At 38.1% G+C, this 27354-nt stretch overlaps 2 protein-coding genes and 1 long non-coding RNA gene across 5 annotated transcripts in view; 2 read left to right on the top strand and 1 right to left on the bottom strand.

Moving 5' to 3' along the window:
• The window catches only part of LOC119067809 (very-long-chain 3-oxoacyl-CoA reductase), a 10001-nt gene extending 2196 nt beyond the window's left edge, over nt 1–7805 (bottom strand). Inside the window, exon 1 of the mRNA XM_037170960.1 lies at nt 7024–7805. Coding sequence (XP_037026855.1) covers nt 7024–7174 — 151 coding nt within the window. The 5' untranslated portion in view covers nt 7175–7805. The remainder of the gene's footprint in view (nt 1–7023) is intronic.
• On the top strand, nt 781–27354 carry LOC119067810. The gene is made up of 2 exons (XR_005086051.1): nt 781–1035; nt 25412–27354. It is a non-coding gene; the product is annotated as an uncharacterized LOC119067810 (long non-coding RNA).
• On the top strand, nt 9901–24784 carry LOC119067806. 3 transcript variants are annotated; one of them, XM_037170955.1, is made up of 15 exons: nt 9901–10041; nt 14797–15499; nt 15598–15783; nt 18394–18515; nt 18575–18829; nt 18891–19611; nt 19680–19896; nt 19954–20107; nt 20732–21022; nt 21090–21126; nt 21321–21442; nt 21531–21536; nt 23544–24308; nt 24375–24515; nt 24591–24784. In XM_037170955.1, exons 2-15 carry the CDS (start codon nt 14812–14814, stop codon nt 24660–24662), a joined length of 3777 nt encoding a protein of 1258 aa, XP_037026850.1. In that variant the 5' UTR covers nt 9901–10041; nt 14797–14811; the 3' UTR covers nt 24663–24784. The 3 variants fall into 3 exon arrangements, with proteins under 3 accessions (XP_037026850.1, XP_037026852.1, XP_037026851.1); XM_037170956.1 differs by lacking the exon at nt 9901–10041 and adding an exon at nt 10106–10241; XM_037170957.1 differs by lacking the exon at nt 21531–21536.

The raw sequence follows: 27354 nt of genomic DNA, 5'->3' as shown, positions 1-27354 counted from the left end.
AGAGGAGATGTTGCTCTACTGCGAGAACTATTTTTTAGCTTCATCCCTCAAGTATCCACGCCTGTATGACTGCTTGAAAATCACGTTTTTTAAACTTTAGCGTGTCTCTGCTGGCTTCCCTTCCACTAATGGTAAATTTTTTTTGTGCAATTGTTATTAGAATTTCAGGCACTACCGATTGCAACCATAACTAGTTTTCCACCACTGTCTCTGTAGACAGGACCACTGTCCACCACTGTCACCGACGGTACGGATGAAAATCAAAAATTTTTGTGGAACCTTGTTCAGGGCTCCGAGCTGACTATTAATATCCAAAAATATCAAAAGTGCATCGAAATAATCAGTTAAAATTCATTCAACCGCACCGTGTAGGAAAAATATTGGTCACATTAACGGTGTCGCAACGGTATAAGAAAGTAGCGGTAACTCCGAAATGAAATACCGGTAGTATAACCGGTACTAGTACCGGAAACACTCACTACTGAAACCCGGTTTTGAACATAAAGTTCCGTGATTGGTACTATTGTTGCCAACTTTCGGCACCCTGGACTTTACTTTACTTAAATAGTCGAGGAATGCCTCCAAATAAATTTCTAAAAATCTATAACTGAATTCTAGATTTTTAGAAATTTATTTGGAGGCATTCCTCGACTATTTAAGAGTGATATCGCGAAATCTTCGAACAACTTTGGGACAAGGGGTCACAGATATTATTGACTTATAGCTCATTCGATTCGTTGACCTTTTGCGAGTAAAACGTAGTACTACATTTGGTGAACTTTATTTTGTTGTCTACGCTCGAGGTCATGAAGTAAGGGCCTGCCAAAAGGGGCCCAAAATTGTTTTCTCGCGATTAGTCGAGTAAAACCATTTTGGGAAAAAACTTTTTTAGCTAGGCTTGTAGGCCTTGAAGAGACGCACATTTTGAACATGTTGACCTGTTGGTGATATCAATCATTTTAGGTGAAAAAATTGGTGATTTTCCCAAGTCCCTGACCGCCTGCAGTGACATAAGTCCGAGACATGGTATGTATGGTGAGAGAACCTAGTCTCTGTAGTACCATAACATGCATAACATGTAAAGACATCCTTGGATAAGTTTCACTGCAAAGGGTTGTAGCGACTTTAGCTGAAGTCCACCCCAAGTCGACGAAATTTTATCCCTTTATTTCGTTTGTTTTTCGCTTTTTTGAGGTTTTTTGTGTGGCCATTCATTATTTATTGTTGACAAGAGTGAGATCAACTAAAATAAAGAATTTTTCGATGTATTCACGTGGTACTTATAGTCTTGGAACCCGAATTTCGATCTATTTGGACTATTTTCTATATAAAAGTGGGATATGAAGCATTTTTGGACTTTTTTTTGTGGCTATTCAATATTTCTATTCTGTCACAAGTGGCAGATGTTGAGGAACCTATTGTTAGGAAAATGAGACTAATTAGTGACGCAAATTTCTTTTTGTAAAATTTTCTTTCACAAATTTTGTGAGTCAATTTTTTGTTGATAAAACTTTTGCGTACGACGCACAATGCGTCACCCTCAGCGATATCAGTTATTTTGTAAGTAAGATAAAGGACTTGCGTCACATTTACCCTTTAAGGGTTTTTTGACTGATCGTAATTTCTCCTAGGTGTTATTGCAGTTAAGAGACACAAGATGTACTTTTCAATCTTTAGTCGAATAAAAAGAGTAGGGACGCTTCTCAAAACTGTTGCAAAAATTTCAAACTTTGGCGGCTAAATTTTTTTTTTTTTTTGAATTTTTAGATGGCATTTTAGGTGCACGGATTTAATTGCTTAGTTATAGTTATATGAACCGCAGCGAGACCATTAAAAAGTAATTAAACATTTCCAAATTGCACTTCTTGCATTAATGACTGCTTGTCTATATCTGTGTTCAATCGCTTTTCCAATTATTATGCAGATGTAAACAATCAATGGGAATGTATTTATAAGTACCCATATTTATATGAAACTAGAACCTTCGGAGCACCGCTTTGTTACCAGGTACATGCACACAGGTTACAATTTAAATATATTTGAAATATAAATTGCTAATCATGGTATACGAACGGTAAGGTAATCGTCACATTCCTATAACTTTCACGTTTTGGCGAAATGTTATACATTGTCATAGTAAGCAAAATGATTTGTTAATAAAAATGACGGTCAGTTACGGTTCTGTTCACTAAAATTCGGATCTTGAAAAAGGCGATAAATGTTAAGGATGATGGTGAAATGGCAGTAGTGATTCCACAAAAACGAGCCATCAGAACAGTCGGAGCGTTTGCTGCGACTGAGCCCCGTACAAGCCCGTATATCTATTGCGTACGTGACCCTGGTGCGTCTGTCACCCTACTTTGACCGTAGGCCTATGCGCCGGTTAAAGTAGTTAAAGTAAAATTATTATGAAATGTGTATATCTTAGAAATTGCGCATAGCGCAATTACGAAGCCCCGTACGACGTTCCTTTCAAATAAAACAAAAATTTCAAATAGCCCTAAAATTTTAATTTTTTGAGTATAAATACACATAGGGCCTAGTATCGGCCTCAGTCCGAGGATCCAAATTTATTTTTCAACTACATTCTATTCGGCCTTTGATTACCTTCCAAATGAAACAGAAAATACGGAAAACGGATGAAATTTGCTCGAGTTATATGTAAAATACACATAGGGCCCTAGTAGTGGCCTTAGTCCAAGGACCCAAATTAATTTTTTTTTCAACAACATTCTATTCGGCCTTTGATTACCTTCCGAATGAAACAAAAATTACGAAAAACGGATGAAATTTACTCGAGTTGTATGTAAAATACGCATAGGGCCCTAGTAGCGGCCTTAGTCCGAGGACCCAAATTTAATTTTTTTTCAACAACATTCTATTCGGCCTTTGATTACCTTCCAAATGACACAAAAATTACGAAAAACGAATGAAATTTACTCGAGTTCAATGTAAAATACACATAGGGCCCTAGTAGTGGCCTTAGTCCAAGGACCCAAATTTAATTTTTTTTTTCAACAACATTCTATTCGGTGTTCGATTATCTTTCAAATGAAACAAAAATTACGAAAAACGGATGAAATTTACTCGAGTTATATGTGAAATACACATAGGGCCCTAGTAGCGGCCTTAGGCCAAGGACCCAAATTTAATTTTTTTTCAACAACATTCTATTCGGCATTCGATTACCTTCCAAATCAAACAAAAATTACGAAAAACGAATGAAATTTACTCGAGTTATATGTAAAATACACATAGGGCCCTAGGAGTGGCCTTAGTCCAAGGACCCAAATTTATTTTTTTTTTCAACAACATTCTATTCGGTGTTCGATTATCTTTCAAATGAAACAAAAATTACGAAAAACGGATGAAATTTACTCGAGTTGTATGTAAAATACGCATAGGGCCCTAGTAGCGGCCTTAGTCCGAGGACCCAAATTTAATTTTTTTTCAACAACATTCTATTCGGCCTTTGATTACCTTCCAAATGACACAAAAATTACGAAAAACGAATGAAATTTACTCGAGTTCAATGTAAAATACACATAGGGCCCTAGTAGTGGCCTTAGTCCAAGGACCCAAATTTAATTTTTTTTTTCAACAACATTCTATTCGGTGTTCGATTATCTTTCAAATGAAACAAAAATTACGAAAAACGGATGAAATTTGCTCGAGTTATATGTAAAATACACATAGGGCCCTAGTAGCGGCCTTAGTCCAAGGACCCAAATTTAATTTTTTTTTTCAACAACATTCTATTCGGTGTTCGATTATCTTTCAAATGAAACAAAAATTACGAAAAACGGATGAAATTTGCTCGAGTTGTATGTAAAATACGCATAGGGCCCTAGTAGCGGCCTTAGTCCGAGGACCCAAATTTAATTTTTTTTCAACAACATTCTATTCGGCCTTTGATTACCTTCCAAATGACACAAAAATTACGAAAAACGGATGAAATATACTCGAGTTATATGTGAAATACACATAGGGCCCTAGTAGCGGCCTTAGGCCAAGGACCCAAATTTAATTTTTTTTCAACAACATTCTATTCGGCCTTCGATTACCTTCCAAATCAAACAAAAATTACGAAAAACGAATGAAATTTACTCGAGTTCTATGTAAAATACACATAGGGCCCTAGTAGCATTTCACTTCTAAGGCCCTAACTCACGGTCCACTCACCCGATTTAAAAAAACTTTTTTTTCCTACATTGGTATTGACAATACCTATCATTTGCCATGTCATTTACATTTCCATCGTTTGTTTTGCCATAAATATCACCAAAAGACCTTAAATCACTTAGGTGGCCCTAACTCACGAAGGGCCGACCCGAATATGCCCATCTTCGAACTTAGCCTCACTATTTCGACTATCTTTCAGGGGGAAAAAAAATTTTGAAATCGGATTTGATTTTTTCAAGATATCGACGTGACGGACAGACGGACAGACGGACAGACAAAATTTTTATAGCGGATTCGTCATCTATGAACAATGAACATAGGCAAACACTTTGCCCTTACCGTCTGCTTCGAATTCCATCAATTACACACGGCATCGTAATCCTATAAGCCCCTTCGTACTTCGTACGGGGCTAAAAATCTGATTTGATTCACACGTCCAGCAGAAATACCTCATTGCTACATGGTAGTCGCATGCAAGGTTCTGAAAGAACAGGTTAAGACACTTACGAAGCGTTTGTCTAAGCGTTTGAAACAGTCTGGAAAGCAATGGTTGATTGAGTTGCTGGCACTAAAAGTGTAAAAATTCACAAAAGGTAATTTTTTACGATCAATTTGCTGAAATTATGATTAAAAGTTTCCTTGTGTCATCGATTCGATATGACTGACTGAGTTGCACATTAATATAAAGAATTCTAATGTTATGCATGGGATGAGGTCGTAGAATATATAGAAATGTGATGACATAAGTTATCATCAATTCTAACCGTTAGATCGTAAAATATAAATCATTTTTAACAAATGCAATAAGGGCATAACCTATTGTTGCGACTAGCTGATTTATGTGTCATTAAATACATTTTGATTAAATTATAGACTATGTGCTTATGACATCTGCTTCATACAAGGGGGTTGTCTGTTTGAATCTATCATTTATTTCTGTAGCGAGAAAATCGCAACTATTACGCTGACAGTAGAGAGCACCATAACGGTATTATTGTGAGAGCATCAAAAATTCATATTCAAGACTTTGCACACGATAGAAGAAATGATAATTATTCAATCGAAGAAATGCGTCCTATGAACAACAATATGCCAATCGTTGAATGAATAAATTAATTTATTATTAATATCACGTATAAAGAATTTTTAGTCTTTGTAAACGAACGGCGATCGAGTGTGATGTTATTTTTAGGTTCCGAACCACTATCGAAATTTGGATGTTTCAAATATTTATTTTACTTGAGATTCTCATCACTTCGCTTCAACATACCAGATAGGAAATTTTACAATTTTTGTTAGAGTTCGTTGGAATCTATGAAAAATGATCTAACTAAACTTTACGCCAATGAATTAACAGGCACTTGAAATAGTCATTTGTCGATTTCGCCTTTTTTTACAATCTCAGTGTCATGTGATTTTATTTACATTTATTTACAGCTTCACCACCGCAAACTCCCTAAGCAACCATTTTTTGTTTTTCCGTTACTAGTCGAACCACGGGTTGAGTATAGAATCAACGCACTTCAAGCATGAGTGGTACTCAAAATAAGGTACTGAAATTTGACAGTGTACAACTGTATAACACTGTAAAAAGTCGTTTCATACAAAATAACAAGGTTCTGAAAGAACAGATTAAGACAACCACGAAGGCGGATAACACCGAAATTGATAAACGCACTCAGTACAGATTGTGTGAGAAATCAAGACTTCTGTAAGCTTGCAGCACAAAAGTACTTGGTTCATTTATATGTGGGACGATAGTAGGTGAGGCCAGCTACAACACCCCATACTCAGTTCCGCGGAACATCGAAGCTGCAGAGAAGGCGGACTCTCCGAACATTCACTATATTTTTAGTCGTAACTCTCGTGGATCTACTCGCACCAAGCGCTGCGTATACTCTATCTGTAGGCCTTTCCAGGGCCGACATTCGTACAACAATATAACAATTTAAAATCATTTTTTCTGGAGTTATTGCCGAAAAACTGTTTTCGGTACCCTCTGACATGTCTTCACTTTTGAACGCTTTTCACAGAAACCAAATTTTTTTTAGAAAAAGTGAAAGATACGTGTTTTCTAGAATTGAAAGACGAATCCAATGAGCTATCACTCATTAAAATCGGAGACCGCTTGTTTCCAAAGTTTAAAAAAATCACCTGAAGATTTGGAGATATCACTCTTAAGTCAACTCTAAGTTGCGTCAACGGCTACGAAGTTTATGTGAAAAGGGTAACTTAACAGAAACGAAATTCCGAATTTTCCTGAAAAACATTTTCTTCAAGTTGATTTCAAACACAATCTGTACTGAGTGCGTTTATCAATTTCGGTGTCACAAGCCTTCGTGGCTGTATGACCCTTTTCTTTCAGAACCTTGGTAGAAATGTTTTTTTAAGGAAAATTCGGAATTTTGCAAAATCTTTTACTTCACTAATTTAACATAAAATTTTGCTACAAAAGGCCACGCTGACCACAGTACATTGACTGTTTTTACTTTTATTGACAATAACAGATGATATTTTGCCGTCTGCAAAAGTTTTCGTCTGCAACGTTGTCGTCTACAAATTAATGAAATAAACCATTGGATTTTCCTAGATGGAAGCACCTCCGTTCTGCTTCCTTGTACCTAGCCTCAAGCTTCTAATAAAAAGCATCTCAACATTTTTAAACATTTTGCTTGGAATACCGATAAAGAGTTCTTCCGGTGCCGTTAATAGCGACAGTATTTTTCAAATAATTTGTTATCCACACCGAATAGCGACAAAAAATTTCTTCAAAAAATTTGACTGGCACCTTTGACTATGTTCTTATCTGTTAGATAAGTATTATACAATTTACACACTTACCAGCCCATTCTCCTAGCTCTCTAAATTTAATTGGTGATCCAACAAAATTCGGACCGATAATATTTTCATACAGCCACGGCAGCACAAACCGCAGAATTTGAACAATCAATACAAACACGGCAAAACCACTGAACCACCCCAAACACGACATAGTTTCTATGCGATATTCTTACTTCTTTTCAAAATGAAAACAAAACTTATTTCGTTTTTAATTTGTGTACAACGAGACACCGAAAATTATGTAACCGCGAGTACTTAAATGACTTGGCTCGAAGGGACGGTATGTCGTGGCCTTTGTTGAATTGGTCAAACCAAAATTTAATTTAAATTTAAATTCACTGAATATGCATCGATGACTTTGCACATTAGCCGAGTCAGCTCTAAGTTTGTAGTAGCTTGAAAAATCGACCGACTAATTTAGTCGGCAAAATTTTACTGATACGAGGTGTCATATCCACGAAACCACACAAGCACAATATACGAAAAAAATATTGATGATAAGAGAAAATGGTATAAAGTAAAAACCCCTCTGCAAGTGGAATAACTTATTTCTTTCTTTCTTTTGTGTTAATTACAGTGTTGTAGTATAGTATATAGTCGTAGTAAACCAAATAAAATGGTAAATGCTGTATGCGTTAATATATGCACTTGTGCACACAAAGTTAAATTAAATATTTCCTTTCCGTTCAGACCGATACTGATTAAGTTACTTAATACTTATATAGAATAGAACACACACTTAAAATGCTGGTTGTTAATAAAGTATACCGAACGAAGAACCGTACCGCATACATTCGATTCATTTTGATGGAAATTGAAAATGGTTTGGGCATGCGTGAATTTATACCACATTTATTTGTGGATCGTCTGACGGTAGAACAAAAAAAAGTCCCTACACGTTTTATGCCACCAAGTGTGGGGCTATCTTATTATGCATGAAATTGGACGAACTTTTCTCATAATCGGAACATGCAAATTGACGAAGGGCAACATTATGTAGTAGATACTACAAGGTGGTAAATAAAATTTTGAGGATAGTTGCACGAAGCATATAAATTAGAGTCACATGCTGCATTCATCAATGTGTCAACGCATTTCGGCAATATATACAATGTTTAAGGAGAGCGATTTTTGACCACTTTGTTTAAACTGGTCTCGGGGTCACACGTCAAAATGAGAGAAATCACATACAAATTTAAACTGGGCTCAACTCTCAATTTCTTTTTTCATTGATGAATATTTGACAGCTGACCACGAGACCAATTAAATTTAGCTGGTTTTCGCTCTCCTTAAACACTGTATAGAGTGTTATGATGAAAGAGATAGAAATATTTTGACAAGTACCCCAAGGCAACTTATAATAAACTGGTCATCGGTCCTCTCGCTCTAAACGTAACATGTTGAAAGAGAAAGCAATATTTTGACAAGTACCCCAAAGCAAGTTATGATTAACTAGTCTTCGGTTCTCTCGCTCTGATCATAACAGTCTATTTAGCTATGATCGATTGATGTTTTTCAGCAAGACCACATGTGTGCATTTCAAAAAGTCCAATTCAATAACGAATTTGCGTGAAGCGCTCACTTAGGCAATTTCTCGCAAATTTCTGCTCTTTCGTAAAGTTTGTTGTGCTGTGCACGTCTCTCCCTCTTATCACTAAAGAAGAGTTATTTGGAATAGTTCTGGGCGTAGATTCTCGTAGCAATCGTAACTTTAAGAATTCGTAACTTGTTAGTTCTTATAGGATTTTATACGTGCAACTTCGAATTCTTAAAGTTACGAACGCTACGAGAATCTACGTCCAGGCACACCAATTTCGATTGCAATTGATTTTTTGTCTGAATAATTTAAAAGCAAAATGATCTGTTGAATTGAATGATTTGGCGACATCATTTGCATATCATTTGAGAGCATTTAATAACGCACTGTAAAACATGTGGGAAAATTCACGCCGTAAGTGTGCCTAAAATTTGAATTTTAAGTGAACGATTCGATGAAAAAGTGAACCGAAAAATACATTTCAACGCTTCATTGTATGAAAATGACGCTACGTTAGAAAGACCTCCGCACTTTCCATTTTAAATTTCGACCGCACCGGCGTCAATGTTTCATACATAATAGTACTGTATTTGGCAGCTGTCATTTAAAGCACTTCTGCTTGACGACGTGCGATGATAGAATGGATAAACGAATCTACTAACCGGTCATTCAAATCGACATGAAAATTTGCTGTGTAGAAGGGTAGGACAGACAATGGTGAAATTTTGAAAAAGCTGAAGTAGCTTTGAGCTTTTCTTTCGCCTGTGTCAGTTAGTTATCTTGTTGCTTAAATGCTGACCTGAAAAAAGTTGTTTTCCTAACTTCGCGTTGTGTATTTTCCACGTCGTTTCGGAGAAACGTTGTTCCTAACTTATGCTAATAGGCTTCTTCAGCGAATGAGAAGTTTCCAACACGAGTCGGAGTCGATATTTCAACACTAGTTAGGAAAACGTACTATTGCGGTACTGAACTACATAAAATGATTTGACTTTATTCGATTTCCTTAGAAATGTGTTCCTTTCCTGTTAAATTCAGTTATAGTGCAGGGTGATTAACCGACATTTCAAGACATTTCAACTGGCAATACCAAGGACTGAAAAATGATTCACACAAAAAAAGAATGAATCACGGAATCGTCGAACGCATTCAACCAGTTACTTTGCAGCGGACAAAGAGAAGAAATGAAATAAATAAAGAAGAAAAAAAACACAAAAACTTATATAGCCAAACCACCCTTCACATTTTATTAACCCTCACTCGTATTTTTACAATATATATATTATACTACACGGACGTGGGAACGTAGGTCGATTCGTTCGTCTGAAAATGTGTACAAAAATTTCATCAGTCATCAGGCACACACAGTGTTTCGTTTCATATTTGTAACGAGTGTGTTTTTTCCATTCCCTACAGCAAAAATACGTAATCAATTAGTGAGAAGATAAAGATGAAAAAATTTAAATTTAATTTAAATCCATAAAGTGAGCTAAAGTGAATTCTAGTAATATTTTGGGTAGAACGGAATGTTGATTTCTTCTCTTTTTTTTGTCTTGTACAATTATATATTGCATATGGTTTGAACTCTATGTATGTTACGGAAAAGAAAAAAAAAAAGTTCAAATATTGATTTTTCCAAGTTATACCGAGTAAAAAAGGGAAAATAATATTCAAAAAATTCTCTGTACAGTAACATTCATCGTATTTATATTTTGTGTGTGTCTGTAGCAATATTGTAGCGTTTGGATTTTGGTTATGTTTCCAATTTCCTTTTCTTTTTTTTAAAAACAAAAAGAAGAAAATTTTGTTTTTTACTTTTACTTTTACGTTCAATTAAACGTTGACGAATGTTTATAGTTAACTTTCTTGGCATAGAGGAACGCACTTTTAAAGAGGATATTGTACGAGAGTTAAAAACTAAATAATTTTGAGTGATTTCGGTTTTATAAATCTTTGATTTTTTCTTGTTTTGTTTTATTTTTATTTATTTTTTATTGGAAATGAATTTAATCGTACAACGATAGCCATCACTTGTATAAAAGTAAAAAGTATATTAATCTAACTTTTAGTGAGTAAATTGATTCTATATTGCACCTTGGTGACATATTATCCTTATCACAACTGGGCTAAATTACAGTTTAGTGGAACAACCCCGATTTGGCCGAAAGTAGATGGGATCGACAGGGAGAGGTCACCTGATGACGAAACAACAAGATTTGGGGCGCGGAAGCCCCTCACTGAGCCGCCAGGGCCCTCCAAAGTTTTCCCACTTTTTCCAATTTTCGCGTGTTTTTTTTACGGAATCGACAGGAGAAGGTCCACTGATGACAAAACAACAAGAATTAGGAAGCAATAGCCTCCCCTGTGGCCGCCAGAGCACTCCAAAGTTTTCACAGTTTTTCCAATTTTTGCGTTTTTTTTAAGGAATCGACAGTATGAGGTCCACTGATTACAAAACAACAAGAATTGACGCGCACGAGGTCCTTCCAAAGGTGTCTCGGCCTCTCAGAAGAAATTTTCCTTGTACGAAATGCCGAAGACTAAAGCTTACGACGCCGCGAAAACAACGAAAGACGAAGAACCCTCTACTGCCACCGACTCAGAGACGGAATAAGATGAGTGCAACTAGATACATTCGTAATTTCATTGCAACAAGGGCATCAGTACATATAAAACACAAAAAATGACGATTCCGTATAAAAAACGCAAAAATTCGAAACACTGTGAAAATTTTGGAGGACCCTGGCGGCCAGGGGAGAGGCTATTGCTTCTTCATTCTTTTATTTTGTCATCAGTGGACCTTCAACTGTCGTTTCCGTCAAAAAAAAACACGCAAAAATTCGAAAAAGTGTGAAAACTTTGGAGGGCCCTGGTGATTCATGGAGGTGCTTGCGCGCCCCAAATCTTGTTGTTTCGTCATCAGGTGACCTTCCCCTGTCGATCCTATCGACTTTCGTCCAAATCGGGATTGTTCCACTAAACTGCAATTTTGCCGTATACAAATTTTACAAGTTTTACAAACATTAAATTACTAGTCAAAACTTTGAAAAAAAATTAAAACATCGACTCGGGAAGTCAGTCTCTATACAGTCAAAGTGAACACATAACATCAAATCCAATCAACTTAAAAGTTCGTCATCTACAACCTCGTCATCTTCCTTCAGTATTTCTTTCACTCTCGCCTTAATATCATTACGACTTAACACCATAAGACCACTATACTTGTTCACTCGTCTGATTATTTTTGCCAACGGTTGATTATATCCATAATTCGTTTCGTAGACAACTTCAGCCAGTGGTCTATCATTCCTGAACGGTCGATGCTGCTGTCTTCTGATGAATATCGCCTCAATATTCACATCATTGATTCTTTTGTTATACAAGTTGTATGCCATTTGAGCATTGGTGATCTTTCTGCGTGTAGATAATTTGTCCAGTCCAATTTTCTTACATCGCTCTTCGTATGGTTCCAGTCTGTACGGCGGACTACGGTTTGTGTCTCCCAAAGCATACATAACAAACTGTTTTTGAACTGACTCGATGTCATTGCTGTAGTTCTGTTGGTCCCAAATAGCTGACGCAAATTCCAGTTTTGACCTTACGTATGCATTATACAGCACCACCAATGCTCTTGTGCCAAACTGTCCTGTTGATACAGACTTAATAAAACCCATTGACTGTCTCGCCCTGGTTATACTTCTTTCCATGTGTGCGATAAGCGTAAACTTCACATCGACCGGGATGCCAAGATCTCGAACTTCCTGCTTTCTTTCAACGACATGATCCCCCATAAAGTACGTAACGTAATGCGGATCGTTCATTCGTGCTATTGTGATTACTTCGCATTTCTCCAGGTTAAACGGAAGCCTGTTCCTTTCGCTCCATCTGAACACGTTGTCAATGTCAGCTTGGAGTTGTCTTGAGGCAGCCGACGAACCAACTTCCATTAACAATTTTATGTCATCCGCAAATAGAAGTGGAAGTGCAAATGACACACACTCCACAATGTCATTAACACCAATTAGGAACAATGTTGGGCCAAGAATACTTCCAGCAGGAACACCTGAAGTTGCTGTATAAGTCCTAGATTTGACATCACCAATTACAACATAGAACAGCCGGCCAACAAGAAATCCAAAAAACCATCTGGCAGTTCTTTTTCCAATGCCAAACCATTTCATTTTTAGCCCCGTACGAAGTACAAAGGGGCTTATAGGATTACGATGCCGTGTGTTATTGATGGAATTCGAAGCAGACGGTAAGGGCAAAGTAATTGCCTATGTTCATAGATGACGAATCTGCAATAAAAATTTTGTCTGTCCGTCTGTCACGTCGATATCTTGAGTAAATCAAATCCGATTTCAAAAATTTTTTTTTTCCTGAAAGATAGTCGAAATAGTGAGGCTAAGTTCGAAGATGGGCATATTCGGGTCGGCCCTTCGTGAGTTAGGGCCACCTAAGTGATTTAAGGTCTTTTGGTGATATTTATGGCAAAATAAACGATATAAATGTAAATGACACGGCAAATGATAGGTATTGTCAATACCAATCCAGGAAAAAAAAGTTTTTTAAAATCGGGTGAGTGGACCGTGAGTTAGGGCCTTAGAAGTGAAATGCTACTAGGGCCCTATGTGTATTTTACATAGAACTCGAGTAAATTTCATTCGTTTTTCGTAATTTTTGTTTGATTTGGAAGGTAATCGAATGCCGAATAAAATGTTGTTGAAAAAAAATTAAATTTGGGTCCTTGGCCTAAGGCCGCTACTAGGGCCCTATGTATATTTCACATATAACTCGAGTATATTTCATCCGTTTTTCGTAATTTTTGTTTCATTTGGAAGGTAATCAAAGGCCGAATAGAATGTTGTTGAAAAAAAATTAAATTTGGGTCCTTGGACTTAGGCCACTGCTAGGGCCCTATGTGTATTTTACATATAACTCGAGCAAATTTCATCCGTTTTTCGTAATTTTTGTTTCATTTGGGAGGTAATCAAAGGCCGAATAGAATGTAGATGAAAAAAAAATAAATTTGGGTCCTCGGACTAAGGCCGTTACTAGGGCCCTATGTGTATTTTACATATAACTCGAGCAAATTTCATCCGTTTTTCGTAATTTTTGTTTCATTTGGAAGGTAATCAAAGGCCGAATAGAATGTAGTGGAAAAAAAAATTAAATTTGGGTCCTCGGACTAAGGCCGCTACTAGGGCCCTATGTGTATTTATACTCAATAAATTAAAATTTTAGGGCTATTTAAAATTTTTGTTTTATTTGAAAGGAACGTCGTACGGGGCTTTGTAATTGCGCTATGCGCAATTTCTAAGATGTACACATTCCATAATAATTTTACTTTAACTACATTAACCGGCGCAATAGGCTTACGGTCAAAGTAGGGTGACAGACGCACTAGGGTCACGTACGCAATAGATATACGGGTTTGTACGGGGCTCAGTCGCAGCAAACGCTCCGACTGTTCTGATGGCTCGTTTTAATGAAGATTCGATGGCAAAGTTTGTCAAATGCATTTGTAAAGTCATCATAAAAGATGTCGAGTTGCTTTCTACTTGATAATGCTTCGTGTGCTTTACTTTTACGTTCAATTAAACGTTGACGAATGTTTATAGTTAACTTTCTTGGCATAGAGGAACGCACTTTTAAAGACGATATTGTACGAGAGTTAAAAACTAAATAATTTTGAGTGATTTTGGTTTTATAAATCTTTGATTTTTTTTGTTTATTTTTATTTTATTTTTTATTTTATTTTTTATTGGAAATGAATTTAATCGTACAACGATAGCCATCACTTGTATAAAAGTAAAAAGTATATTAATCTAACTTTTAGTGAGTAAATTGATTCTATATTGCACCTTGGTGACATATTATCCTTATCACAACTGTATAATATACTAGGTACTATCTGAGTTCTATCTTAAATAAATTGTAAACATAAAATATTATTTTATGATAATATAGCAAAATATAATGAACTGGAACCTCTAGTACACCTATATAGTATATAGAGGATCTATCTATCTTATGTATTCATATTAACCGTTACCAGTAATTATAAATGTTTCCCAATTAGTGGTAATTTGTTGTTTCTTGTTTTCTTTTTTCTCTTTGACTAACGAATCTATTCAATTTAACTTTTATTAATAGCCACACCATAATACCACCACAACAACAACCAAAACAAACAAAAAAAAACAAATTCCATTTTTTCAATTATTCTATGATTTTAGGTTGTTATTCAAAAAATGGTAAGCACAACAATTTCACTTGACAACAAAACGCCATCTACATCTGATCCTAAAGCCATTGCCGTACCATTAGCTACAACTAGCGTGCAAAAATTAGACCTATCATCCAGTTTGAATGAGAAAATTTCAATTTTATTTCCTAAATGCCGTCCAAAAAGTGATATCAATTTGAATCCAATGAACATTAACTCAATGACGACTCCGACCCCATCGTCTCTGTCATCAGAATCGTCGTCTGCCGCGACAAAATCACCAAACATCAATACCAATCCGTTTTTAATGAGTCGACAGCCGGTGGTCGAGAAGACTTCCTACTATTACAAGACAAAGGAAGACTATGACTTTCAGCCGAATTCAGCCGTTTCAAATTATACGCAAAAATTGTTGTCCCAGAAGCAAACGTACTACAATTCTAGTCAAAACCCATTTATCAAAGAAAATCACTGGGAGACGCGAAAACGGACACCGAATACAACGCCAGCGAGTACTGTATTAAATTCTCCCGATTTAACGGAGATAGAGACACGAGTCAGTTATCCGAAAACCGGTCATCATATTAGGGTAGGCAGAAGCCCGGTGAATCATACAGATGGGCCTAGCTCCGTTGAAATTGTTTCGCCCACCAAAATGGCAGTTGAAGATGGTGAAGTTGTTGTCTTCGATGACATCGGCGAGAATTGGCAAAGTACATACACATTTTTAACTCATTGACTGCGGATTGTCATGCAATACTAACGATCTATTTTTCTCATTTTAAATTCATTTGTGTCCACCAACATTTAGACTTGCGAATTACAACGGACTCTCAACACGCTGCCTCGTTGGATGACTATGCGACGATACGGCAACATGCTGCGTTAGACAATACGGTCGGCAAATCGAATTACGATGCTGGTATCGAGTATTTAGATAGAAATTACGGCAATGCGTCGATTGGAGACTCACTGAAAAACATTTCGGGAATCATGGGTGAGTTAGCCTGAAGCACAGCCGAGGGATTCTTTTGAAAAACAGCCTACCGAAATCGGACCCATTTTCCAGTGGACTTTTTTGTATGTGCCTAGCGAGATATTCGACCCTAGAAGCCAAAACCACTTTCAAAAACATAGCTAACGCCGACCCGTACGAAACACCTATTCGTATCAAAAGCCTTTACTGTGAAACTCTTCATTTCTTTTACTTCATTCTCTACTGAAAAGCTATTCGCCCTTTAAAATCACTTACATTATCCACTCTTTGCCTTGTTATCATATACAAATAAATTGCCGGAGGCAATATAGACAGCCCCGTACGAAGTCAACTTTCATAAATTCCTATTTAAACAGCTATATACCGCTATATTTACCTATAAATAAACATTTCACAGATGAATATGCTATTATATCGCTGTATATGCCTGTATATAGCTCAATATAGGTGAATATAGATATATATATATAGATGTCCATATATGGAATGCCTGAAACACCCCACACACATAACAAATTATTTACATGTTAACAGAAACTCTCGTAAGTACCATTTCTCCCAAGATATATCACTTTTATGAAAATCCAATATGGCCACCGGCAGCCATTTTGTTAGGAGACCGGAAATTTTACCGACGCTTTACATTCGTTAATACCTTTCAAACAAAAAAAAATTCATGAAATTCGGTCAAAATTTACTCGAGATATTGACAAAATACTCCACGTTCACTGTACGGCCGAGTAGCCAGATAAGAGCTCACTCCAAGAGACCTAGCTCACGCTCCGGAGAACATAATTTCAAAAACTTTTTTTTCCCTGATTGGTACGGTCAATACCTATCTAATAAAGCTAAAACAGACGAAATATGTTGAAATGTGACCGACCTACAAGCAAAAACTGCTTGCCGCCCTGTGCCTGTTTCACACCAAGGGGTCTAACTCACGAGTCGGTCATCCGATTTCCATAAACTTTTTTTTTGTCGATCGGTATTGTAAATACCTTTTATTTGACGTATCACTTACAAGTGTAACGTTTGAATGTCCGGAGATATCTTCGAAAAACCGTAAAGCACTTATTGGGCCACAGCTCGGGAAGGGTCGATACAAAATCACTCATCTTCGAACTTAGCCTGTCTTTTGACATTACCAAACGGGAAAAAAAAGAATTTTCAAAATCGGATGCGTTTTACTCAAGTTATCGTGCAGACGGACAGACGGACAGACGGACATTTTTTTTTCACTGATTTGGCATCTCTAGACAACCACAATAGGTTTCCCCTTACTCAGGGAGTCCAATTCGACGTGTTACAAACGTATGCGTAAACCTATAAGACCCCAGTACTTCGTACGGGTCTAAAAATTCTTCGAAGTTTGTGTGGCTGGTGAAAGGTGATCAAAAACCGAAAACTTGCACTTTTCTTACAAAAATTTCTCCAGTTACACGAGCCGTACAGGATCTTGTGGGGTGTCATTAGAAAGGTAATTGCATGTACTTCCGGGACAAATAGGGACTTATTGGGTTTAAAATTCAACGACACTGAAATGTGTGCAGTTAAAGTTTTCAACAGAAGACTTACACTGTTCTTACTGAAATTTCTCGAGGTACACAGAACGTACATGGTCGTGTAGGGTGTCATTTGACAGGTAAATTAATGTTCTTTTGGGCCAAATAGGGTCCTATGACGTTTGGATGCATCTATGATGAAATATCTACACCCAAACATTTGAACTTCTATTTCATCGTAGATGCATCCAAACCAGATAAGACCCTATTTGGCCCAAAAGCACATTAAATTACCTGTCAAATGACACCCTACACGACCATGAACGTTTTGTGTACCTCGAGAAATTTCAGTAAGAACAGTATAAGCAGGGGCGCCGACTTCTAAGGACAAGCGAGGCTCGGGCACCACTACTCGAATGATGAGCACCACTACATCTTTCTAGTTTTACTTGAAAGAGCACCACTTCTCCCAGATTCGCTTGTTGTATGAGCACCACTACTCCCAAACACAAGTCGGCGTCCCTGAGTATAAGTCTTCGGTTGAACACTTCAACTGCACACATTTCAGTGTCGATGAATTTTAAACACAATAAGTCCCTATTCGGCTGACACCCCATACGACCCTGTACGGCTCGCGTAACTGGATACATTTTTGTAAGAAAAGTGCAAGTTTGCGGTCTTTGATCATCTTTCATCAGCCACGCAAACTTCGAAGAATTTTTTTGAAAGTGGTTTTGGCTTCTAGGGTCGAATACCTCTCTAGGCACAGATAAAAAAGTCCACTAGAAAATGCGTCCGATTTCGGTAGGCTGTTTTTCGAAAGAATCCCTCAGCCCTGCTTCTAGCATGAACATAGACAATATTTGGAGGCTGATGAAATCACAGCAGGCACTGCGTTTCTGTTGTACAGATAGATGACTTGCTTTCGTTGTATGAGTTAAAACATACAATACAAACAATCCTAAGCGGTAGCTCGGATCACTAAAGCCTCCAAATTTCACACTTGTCAATTCAGTGTTCATGCTAGTAGCAGTGCTGTGCCTGAAGCCGAAGATTTTTTTTTTTCGAATTTTCATTTTAACGGGCGGCATTTGTCTGTTCCTCAAAGAATACGATGGCTCACCGCGTCGTTTCGGACAAAACAATGATCTTCATTTGCCTTGTTCAGCGCAGAACCAGAAAACGATGACGTCGTCCCTGTTTTCCTCGCCGCGTCCCGGTTTTCCACAGGTATGCTCTGTCGGTACATTTTCAGCTGGATTGTTTTTGGAATTGATTCCTATTTACAGCGCATACTAATGACACCTCAGGAAATATCGAATCCGACAACGTCTTACAACCAAATAAATGCCGACGACACCAGCAATGATGTTTCCGAAATTGGTACCTCATCTGACATGACGATATCGGAACAGCCGCCCAAAAACTCGACGTTTGACTATTTGTACGAATTTTCGGAAACGCGCAAAGTATTGGAAGAGTTCTTCAAGTGTCCAGGAAATGACGAAAAAGTACCTGAAAACGGAAGTGACGTCGATAGCATTGTAAGTGTACATTCAGTATGCTTTAAGATGAACAGCGGCAAAGAAAACCCTCTTCTTCCAGGACATACATTACGAGTTCAAAGGTAATCCGGAAAATGATTTTGCAAAATACATCGGACAACGATTGGCCAGCAGTCCATTTGAGGAATTTTCGGAAATTGATTCGCCGAAAACGAATGGCATGGCGAACAAACAGTTAATGGAACCGATCGAAACGCGAAACGTTGACTATTTCCTCGATTCGGCCAGTCGCAGCAGCGGCGAGGTGCTCGACAATGACGCTAAACATTTGAATCGGAACGAATCGAGGTGCTTTCGTTATTCACCCGAAACGACTGATTACGATTCGAATTGCGGTGACTTGGACAGTTTGTCTGGTGATTTTAATGTGAGCAATAGCTACCCGACGAATTATGCAAAGTATTATACCAGCATGCCCATATTGGAGGACGGTCTATCCAGTGGCCATGCGTCGGACGGTCATGCATCCGATACGGAAAATAATAATCCGTCTGGAATATCAGTTGTGATGGACATGAGAAACAAATCGATGACGGAAACCAGAAAAAGTACTACACCAACCAAGTCGGACATAATCTACAACATGGAAAACACGATGCTGAGAAATGCTAGCAATTTCAAGGAAGATTTCATTAAAAACGAAAACAATATTGACGAAATCAGTCGATTTAAACAAATAGAAACGAGAGACAACCAACCGAGTCCCATCAATAAAATATTCAAAAACATTGATCCCGAACTGGACTCATTGTATTCGATAAGTAAGTGTCCGACGCACGACACAAAAATATTCTTCATTTTCCTAACATACTTTCACGCTTCCGTACAGATATGGTTCAGCTAACGCCTCCACCACCAGCGCCAGCACCTCACCGTAAACCGTCAATGGTGTCTAGTTCATCGCCATCGCCCGATGTTCAAGCTGCCTTGAAAGACATAAAAAACACACTGCAACGGACTAAAGCATTACCAAGCACTGACGATAAGAAAATGGTTTCAGATCTAGTTTCTTCTCCAAGCCTTTGCTCGCCTGTTTGGATACCTAGGTAAGGACACACGCGATGACTGAGGCGATACAAAATTTTACCGATTCCATCCTCTAGACATTATGATAACACCGTGGAGAGTATGGAATCGGAACCGGTACTTAGAAATGTTAGTGGCGATGAGGAAGAGATTGACACGGACCTGGAGACTGATCGTCTGTTGGGTAGCGGTCATCAACGATTAGAGGATCATGGTTTTTATGATGATAAGGTTGGTGTAAGGCTCGGAACGGGTCGGGTTCGGTCAGACCGGAACCCGAACCTGATCTTGACCCGAACCGGAACTAAGACTTCGGGTTCAACCCGAACTTGACCCGAACCTAAATTTTCGATTTCGGGTTCCAACCCGACCCGAACCCGAAGTTATTCAACCCGTACTTGACCCGAACCCGAATTTCCATTTCGGGTTTGACCCGAACCTGACCTGAACCCGAGATCTTCAAATAAATCAGGTCCGGTTCGGGTTAGCCCGAAATTTTTGGCATTTTTTAGTGTAAAATTTTCGGGTCACCCGAACCGGACCTGATCTATTTGAAAATTTCGGGTTCAGATCAGGTTCGGGTCAAACCCGAAATGGAAATTCGGGTTCGGGTCAAGTACGGGCTGAATAACTTCGGGTTCGGGTCGGGTTCGGTTGGAACCCGAAATCGAAAATTCTGGTTCGGGTCAAGTTCGGGTTGAACCCGAAGTCTTAGTTCCGGTTCGGGTCTAAGACCGGTTCGGGTCATAACCTGAACTGATCAGGTCAACCCGAACCCGTTCCGAGCCTTAGGTTGGTGGCTATAACATTGATCTAACTGAGCTATCTGCTATGATTGGACCATTCAATGCGCAGAATTGGTGTGATCGAAAATCGAGGTCGCTCCTGTCGTCATCTCTATCGAAATTTTCACCACAACTGCAAGCAGCCGCAAACAATTCGGGCTCCATTTTGAGACAAGGTCTAAATTCACTATTGCCTACAACACCGGAAATAACAGCCAATAATTCCACGACCAGTAAGTTATTGGATATTGGTGGTTCAATGTCTTCGCCAGAGCATAGTGAAAAGTCACCGGATAAGGCCATCGAAATGCCAAAAAATAACGAAAGTCCTACCGGCTCAAATCTGTCCGAGGAAGACAAGGTAAACCAATTTGAATGCGGTGGTGTTGTTCGATCAATGCGTAACGTCTCATGAACACTATTTTCAGGATGCGGAAAAGAAGAAGAAAAGTAAAAACAAGGAAGGTAAGTTGTCTGTTTGTTGAACTAGTTCGCTTAACCGAATCAAGTAACTAATGTCATTACTTCATAATCCATTGAAATGCTTTCATTTTTAACAACAAACGTTGCGTAAGTTATCACGAAATCATGTGCTCGTTACCTTATCGGCTAAAGCTTTTCCAACTATCCCAGGTTACGCCGCTTGTCCGACACATCAGTTCTGATAGAAGGAGTATTATTTCGAGCTAGATATCTCGGTTCGACGCAATTAGTTTGCGAAGGTCAGCCCACAAAGTCAACGCGAATGGTGCAGGCAGAAGAGGCTGTCTCTAGGATTAAGGTAAATGTTTTTCCAGTACGCCAGCATGGGTATCGTATTTGAAAAATTCATTTTTAAATCATTTCCTTTCATGTGCTCTATCATGTAGGCATTGGTAAGTAGCAATCGTAGTCTCTTAATATCGTACAGAACCCTGTCGACTACAAACAGTCGATATTTGACCATCATAGTAATTAATTGTACTGGACTGATGATGGCAATGGTGCTGCTAATTGGCGAGGCGTGTCGCACTTCTTGAACTAAACGAACGAAATTCGAGAAGTGCGTCTGCCTCCTTTAGGCCATGTTAGGAACAAATTTCGACAAACCGTTCTCAATTACAACTCTTTTTGGCGAATTCCTCAAAGCCTTTTAAGAAAAAGTGTGTAACCGCGACATCGTCAGTATCTTCTGATAATATCCCAAGGTTACATAAAATAGTGGGTCGCCAATAAAGGCCTAAGGCTTGATTTCCATTTACCAAAAAAAGTACTCACACTCAGTGTGAAAAACCGAATTGATTTTTTTCAATTTTTGCTTTGTCTACTTGACAGTTTGCTCTCTCACTGAGCACTTTTTGTTGAGTGGAAACCGTACTTAACAGAAATTCAATGGCGGCAAGCCACAATTTAATCATCTTAAGATAGTCTCCAAGTCCTAGTTGACTTTAAGTTATAGGCAAGAAAGTGATCTCGGCTACGATAATACACAAAGCCAAGCATATTACACTGATTACACTGCACGACTGCGCACATTAGGGCGTATCGAATTTTGAGAATTTTAAGGGTCGCGATAGCCTGTGTGCGGAAAACGTAGATCATTGAAAACTAAGTCCAGGCATATGGTTCATGGATCCGAAGGCGCCCGGGAAGAAGTCCCACCGGACGACTTTAGCTTTCAAATGGTCATAACTCGGAAAGTTAAAAGTATTTTTGAAAACAATGTTCTAGCAGGATGTAGAGTGTTAAAAACTCTACAAAACTGCCAAAGAAACCGATGGTCCAAAAGGTGTGTCTGTCGAGGTTTTCTAACATCGAAAGTTCGACATTTTGGTTTTTGACTTTTATTTCCTGAGAGACAAATTATTAACTTTAGCTTTTGGCATGAGGTTGTAGAGGAGGTCGAGTACTACCAGTACACTAGGCAGTGTCCCGGTCGGCGATCCATCCGAAACCACTTTTTCAACATTAATGAATGAACTTTTTAAGTGTACCCACGTCGCCCACGAAGCCAGTGCAGACAATGTAACCGGTGTTGCTGAGTCGAGGTAACCTTGGCCAGTAAGTGCACATAATATTCCATACTTTTGTACTACAAAATCTGAGAAAGTGAAATTTGTGAGAAAAACAACAAATAATCGTTTTAATTAGTTATTTGACCCACGAACAGTAGTAAGAAGTCGATTTCGTTGCAAATACACATTTTTCGATATTTTTACAAAAGGTTGAACTTCGTGGTATACCGTGTCAATATAATGTGCTACATCGAGATCCCAAATATTTTGTAAAAGAGTTCAGCTACTGTTATGGAATATTATGTGCACTTACTGGCCAAGGTTACCTCGACTCAGCAACACCGGTTACAGTGTCTGCACTGGCTTCGTGGGCGACGTGGGTACACTTAAAAAGTTCATTCATTAATGTTGAAAAAGTGGTTTCGGATGGATCGCCGACCGGGACAATGCCTAGTGTACTGGTAGTACTCGACCTCCTCTACAACCTCATGCCAAAAGCTAAACTTAATAATTTGTCTCTCAGGAAATAAAAGTCAAAAACGAAAATGTCGAACTTTCGATGTTAGAAAACCTCGACAGACACACCTTTTGGACCATCGGTTTCTTTGGCAGTTTTGTAGAGTTTTTAACGCTCTACATCCTGCTAGAACATTGTTTTCAGAAATACTCTCAACTTTCCGAGTTATGACCATTTGAAAGTTAAAGTCGTCCGGGGGGACTTCTTCCCGGGCACCTTCGGATCCATCAACCATATGCCTGGAATTAGTTTTCAATGATCTACGTTTTCCGCACACAGGCTATCGCGGCCCTTAAAATTCTAAAAATTCGATACGCCCTAGCGCACATATCTTAAAAAAAAGAAATTGAAAAAAAAATCGTCACTCTCAGGCTCCCGATGGCGAAGCACCAAGCACCGAAGTCGATTTGTTTATATCAACCGAAAAGATAATGGTGCTGAACACCGATTTGAAGGAAATAATGATGGATCATGCACTGCGTACGATTTCCTATATAGCCGACATTGGTGATCTGGTAGTATTAATGGCACGCCGACGATTTGTACCGAATGAAATTGATGATGCTCCCAAGCCAAATCGAACGCCAAAAATGATTTGCCACGTTTTCGAAAGTGAGGAGGCTCAATTTATAGCTCAATCAATCGGTCAGGCGTTTCAAGTCGCCTACATGGAGTTCTTGAAAGCGAACGGAATTGAAGATCACAGTTTTGTGAAGGAAATGGATTACCAAGAAGTGCTTAACAGTCAGGAAATATTTGGCGATGAACTGGAAATATTTGCCAAAAAGGAATTGCAAAAGGAAGTCGTTGTGCCGAAAGCGAAGGGTGAAATATTGGGCGTAGTTATCGTCGAATCGGGATGGGGTTCTATGCTTCCGACAGTTGTGATCGCTAATCTGTCGTCGTCCGGGGCAGCGGCTCGATGTGGTCAGTTGAATATCGGCGACCAGATAATTGCGATAAATGGCCTCAGTTTGGTCGGATTGCCATTGTCGACATGCCAGAATTACATAAAAAATTCGAAAACGCAAACTGTGGTCAAATTCACCGTTGTACCGTGCGCTCCAGTCGTTGAAGTGAAAATCAAACGGCCAAATACGAAATATCAACTTGGATTTAGTGTACAAAATGGAGTTGTAAGTTGTCCAGTCGTGTACCAATAATAGATTCGATTTGACCGAAAACTCTATTACAAAATTCAGATATGTAGTCTACTTAGAGGAGGAATTGCTGAACGAGGCGGAGTACGAGTGGGACATAGAATAATAGAAATAAACAATCAAAGTGTGGTCGCTGTACCACACGAGAAAATCGTCAATCTACTGGCAACGTCCGTTGGAGAGGTACGAACAATTTTGTTATTTCAGACTCTCTGGCTAGTTGCTAGCATAGGCATGACAAAATTCTTACGATTTCAGATCTTAATGAAAACGATGCCGACGTCGATGTTCCGACTACTAACTGGTCAAGAGAATCCAGTTTACATTTAAGTGATTTTAATGTGTAAAACTAAATGTGAAATTAATTTACATTCCATGTAATATTTAGCTTTGGAATTTTCTTCTTAAAAAAACAAACCAAACCCATCAAATGATGGTCTGCTTACGTATAAAATTAATAATAAACTGTGTTCACAGTACACGTCTATTCGATTTTGTATTTAAAAAAAAAAACGTATAAATGCTTGCGCTATCGTTATAAATTTTGACAAAAATGGTAATTTTTGAATGAACCATAAAGCACCCCGTTTCTATCTTATATGCAAAATGATTCGTTCGAATCGGAATATTTAATTGCCTGATGGACACAATTATCGAGTGTATTATACGACGTCGCAAGACGAAGAATGAAATCATCAACATGACTTAAGAGTGATATCGCGAAATCTTAAAACAACTTTGGGACAAGGGGTCACAGATATTATTGACTTATAGCTCATTCGATTCGTTGAACTGATGCGAGTAAAACGTAGTACTACGTTTGGTGAACTTTATTTTGTTGTCGACGCTCGAGGTCATGAAGTAAGGGTCTGCCAAAAGTGGCCCAAAATTGTTTTCTCGCGATTAGTCGAGTAAAACCATTTTGGGGAAAAAAAAAAATTTTCGCTAGACTTGTAGGCCTTGAAGAGACGCACATTTTGAGTATAAACACCACCAGGTCCATGTTGACCTGTTGGTGATAACAATTATTTTAGGTGAAAAAATAGGTGCTTTTCCCAAGTCCCTGTATGGTGAGAGAGCCTAGCCTCTGTAATACCATAACATGTAAAAACATCCTTGGATAAGTTTCCCTGCAAAGGGTTGGAGCGACTTTAGTGGAAGTCCACCCCAAGTCGACGAAATTTTATCCCTTTCGTTTGTTTTTCGCTTTTTTGAGGTTTTTTTTTTGCGGCTATTCATGTTTTATTGCTGAAAAGAGTGAGATCAACTAAAATAAAGAATTTTTCGATGTATTCACGTGGTTCTTACACTCTTGGAACCCAAATTTCGATCTATGTGGACTATTTTCTATATAAAAGTGGGATATGAAGCATTTTTGGACTTTTTTTGTGGCTAGCGGAACAAAATGTCTGATTTTGTTCGATGTTTTGGCGATATCACTCTTAACAATACTGGCACTAATGGTGGAAATGTCACGTCTTGTGTGAAGTTTACTGATCGAGGCGTAGCCGCAATCAAAAACTTGCGGTAAAGTTTGGCACCCATGAAGTAAAGTAAACTTTACCTCACGTTTTTGACTAAAAATTCTAGTTCACGTGCAAGACTAACAGAGCATACAACAGCGGCTTCTTGTAGCTAACTTCATATTCAATAAGCTTTTTTTACATAAATTAATTCGAGGAAATCCGCTTAACAAACCAACAAAAAGTCTAAAAATAATTTGTATTGCAGGTAGATATAGACGAATAACTTTGTTAGCTTATTGGTGGATTTTTAGAGCGTGAGGTTCTATTTTCAGTAAAGGCAAAACGTGACTTAGTCGTTGCATGAAATCTAACGTTGCTTTCTTGGGAGAATCATTTCAAGTAAATCAAGTAAACGTGACTTCGTCGATGGGAGAATCATTCCAAGTGCATAGAAAAGAAGATGTACCGTCTAGTCAGTTATAAATATTAGAAGAACGAATGTTCGCGTACACAAAAGGAGATTTATTTGCAGAATACTCAAAGAATGAGGCAGAGGTTACAGAAAACTCATCCAGAAGAATAGTGAACTGCCGTATTAAGCAAAAACATCGCATGTCTCTTCGCATTAGCTTTTAAAAGCTTTCGAAATTTTTTTAAGCTTAGAGCTTCTTTTGAATTCCAATGGAATGTTCCACTTTTTGAATGGAATCTAAAAGAAGCTCAAAGCTCACAGAAGCTTTCGAAAGCTCTTAAAAGCTAATGCGAAAAGACATGCGATGTTTTTGGTTAACACGGCAGTAGAAGGAGTTGAAGTTAACGATGCATGCAAATTAGGCTTGAACGAGCTTAAAGCTTGACTGTTAATCCCAATTAGGCTTCAACGAGCTTTAAGCTTTTTTTTTCAATATCAAATTGCTGGAATTTCGATTAGAATTCGGAAATCGGAAGTTATGACATTCTTTTGGTCTATAAACTGCTGAAACCTATATATTTATGTGGATGTTGGTTTAAATCACAAATTAATTGAAACTTTGTTTGTGTCGTTCGTATGAATTGTTCGAGCAATCGTCTGTGTACAAAAAAAAATGGAAAAACGTATTTGTTGTTAAATAATCCTGGTGCCTTATGGTTGCAAAAAATATTAATCGGATTTTTTACGGCGTGCAAAGATCAAAGAATGAAAAAAGCTAATTTTGAAATGACGAAACTCTATTGCAAGCTGTAATAGGGGCATTCAACACTCAATATATACTTACATCTTTTTCGCAACGGTCATCATTCTGGCACAGAAATGCACACAGCCTTGGAAATGCATGTAGCACATCTGCTTCAAGTAGTGAGTCAAATTTGTATAAAAAATGTTTTCATGAAACACCTTCACCGATAAATTTGATCAAAAATCTTTACAGGTAAAGAACCTTACCACTTAAATGTCAATTTTTAGCCTACACATTCTTAAAATCGATTTTTAACCGTAGATCATGCGATCTTCTACATTTTTTCCCATTCCCATTCATGGCTTCACGGTTAAAAATCGATCTTAAGAATGTGTAGGC

Source organism: Bradysia coprophila, assembly GCF_014529535.1.
Source record: "Bradysia coprophila strain Holo2 chromosome X unlocalized genomic scaffold, BU_Bcop_v1 contig_128, whole genome shotgun sequence".
NCBI classification, from domain to species: Eukaryota; Metazoa; Arthropoda; class Insecta; order Diptera; family Sciaridae; genus Bradysia; species Bradysia coprophila.
This window is presented reverse-complemented; position numbering and strand designations above follow the sequence as displayed.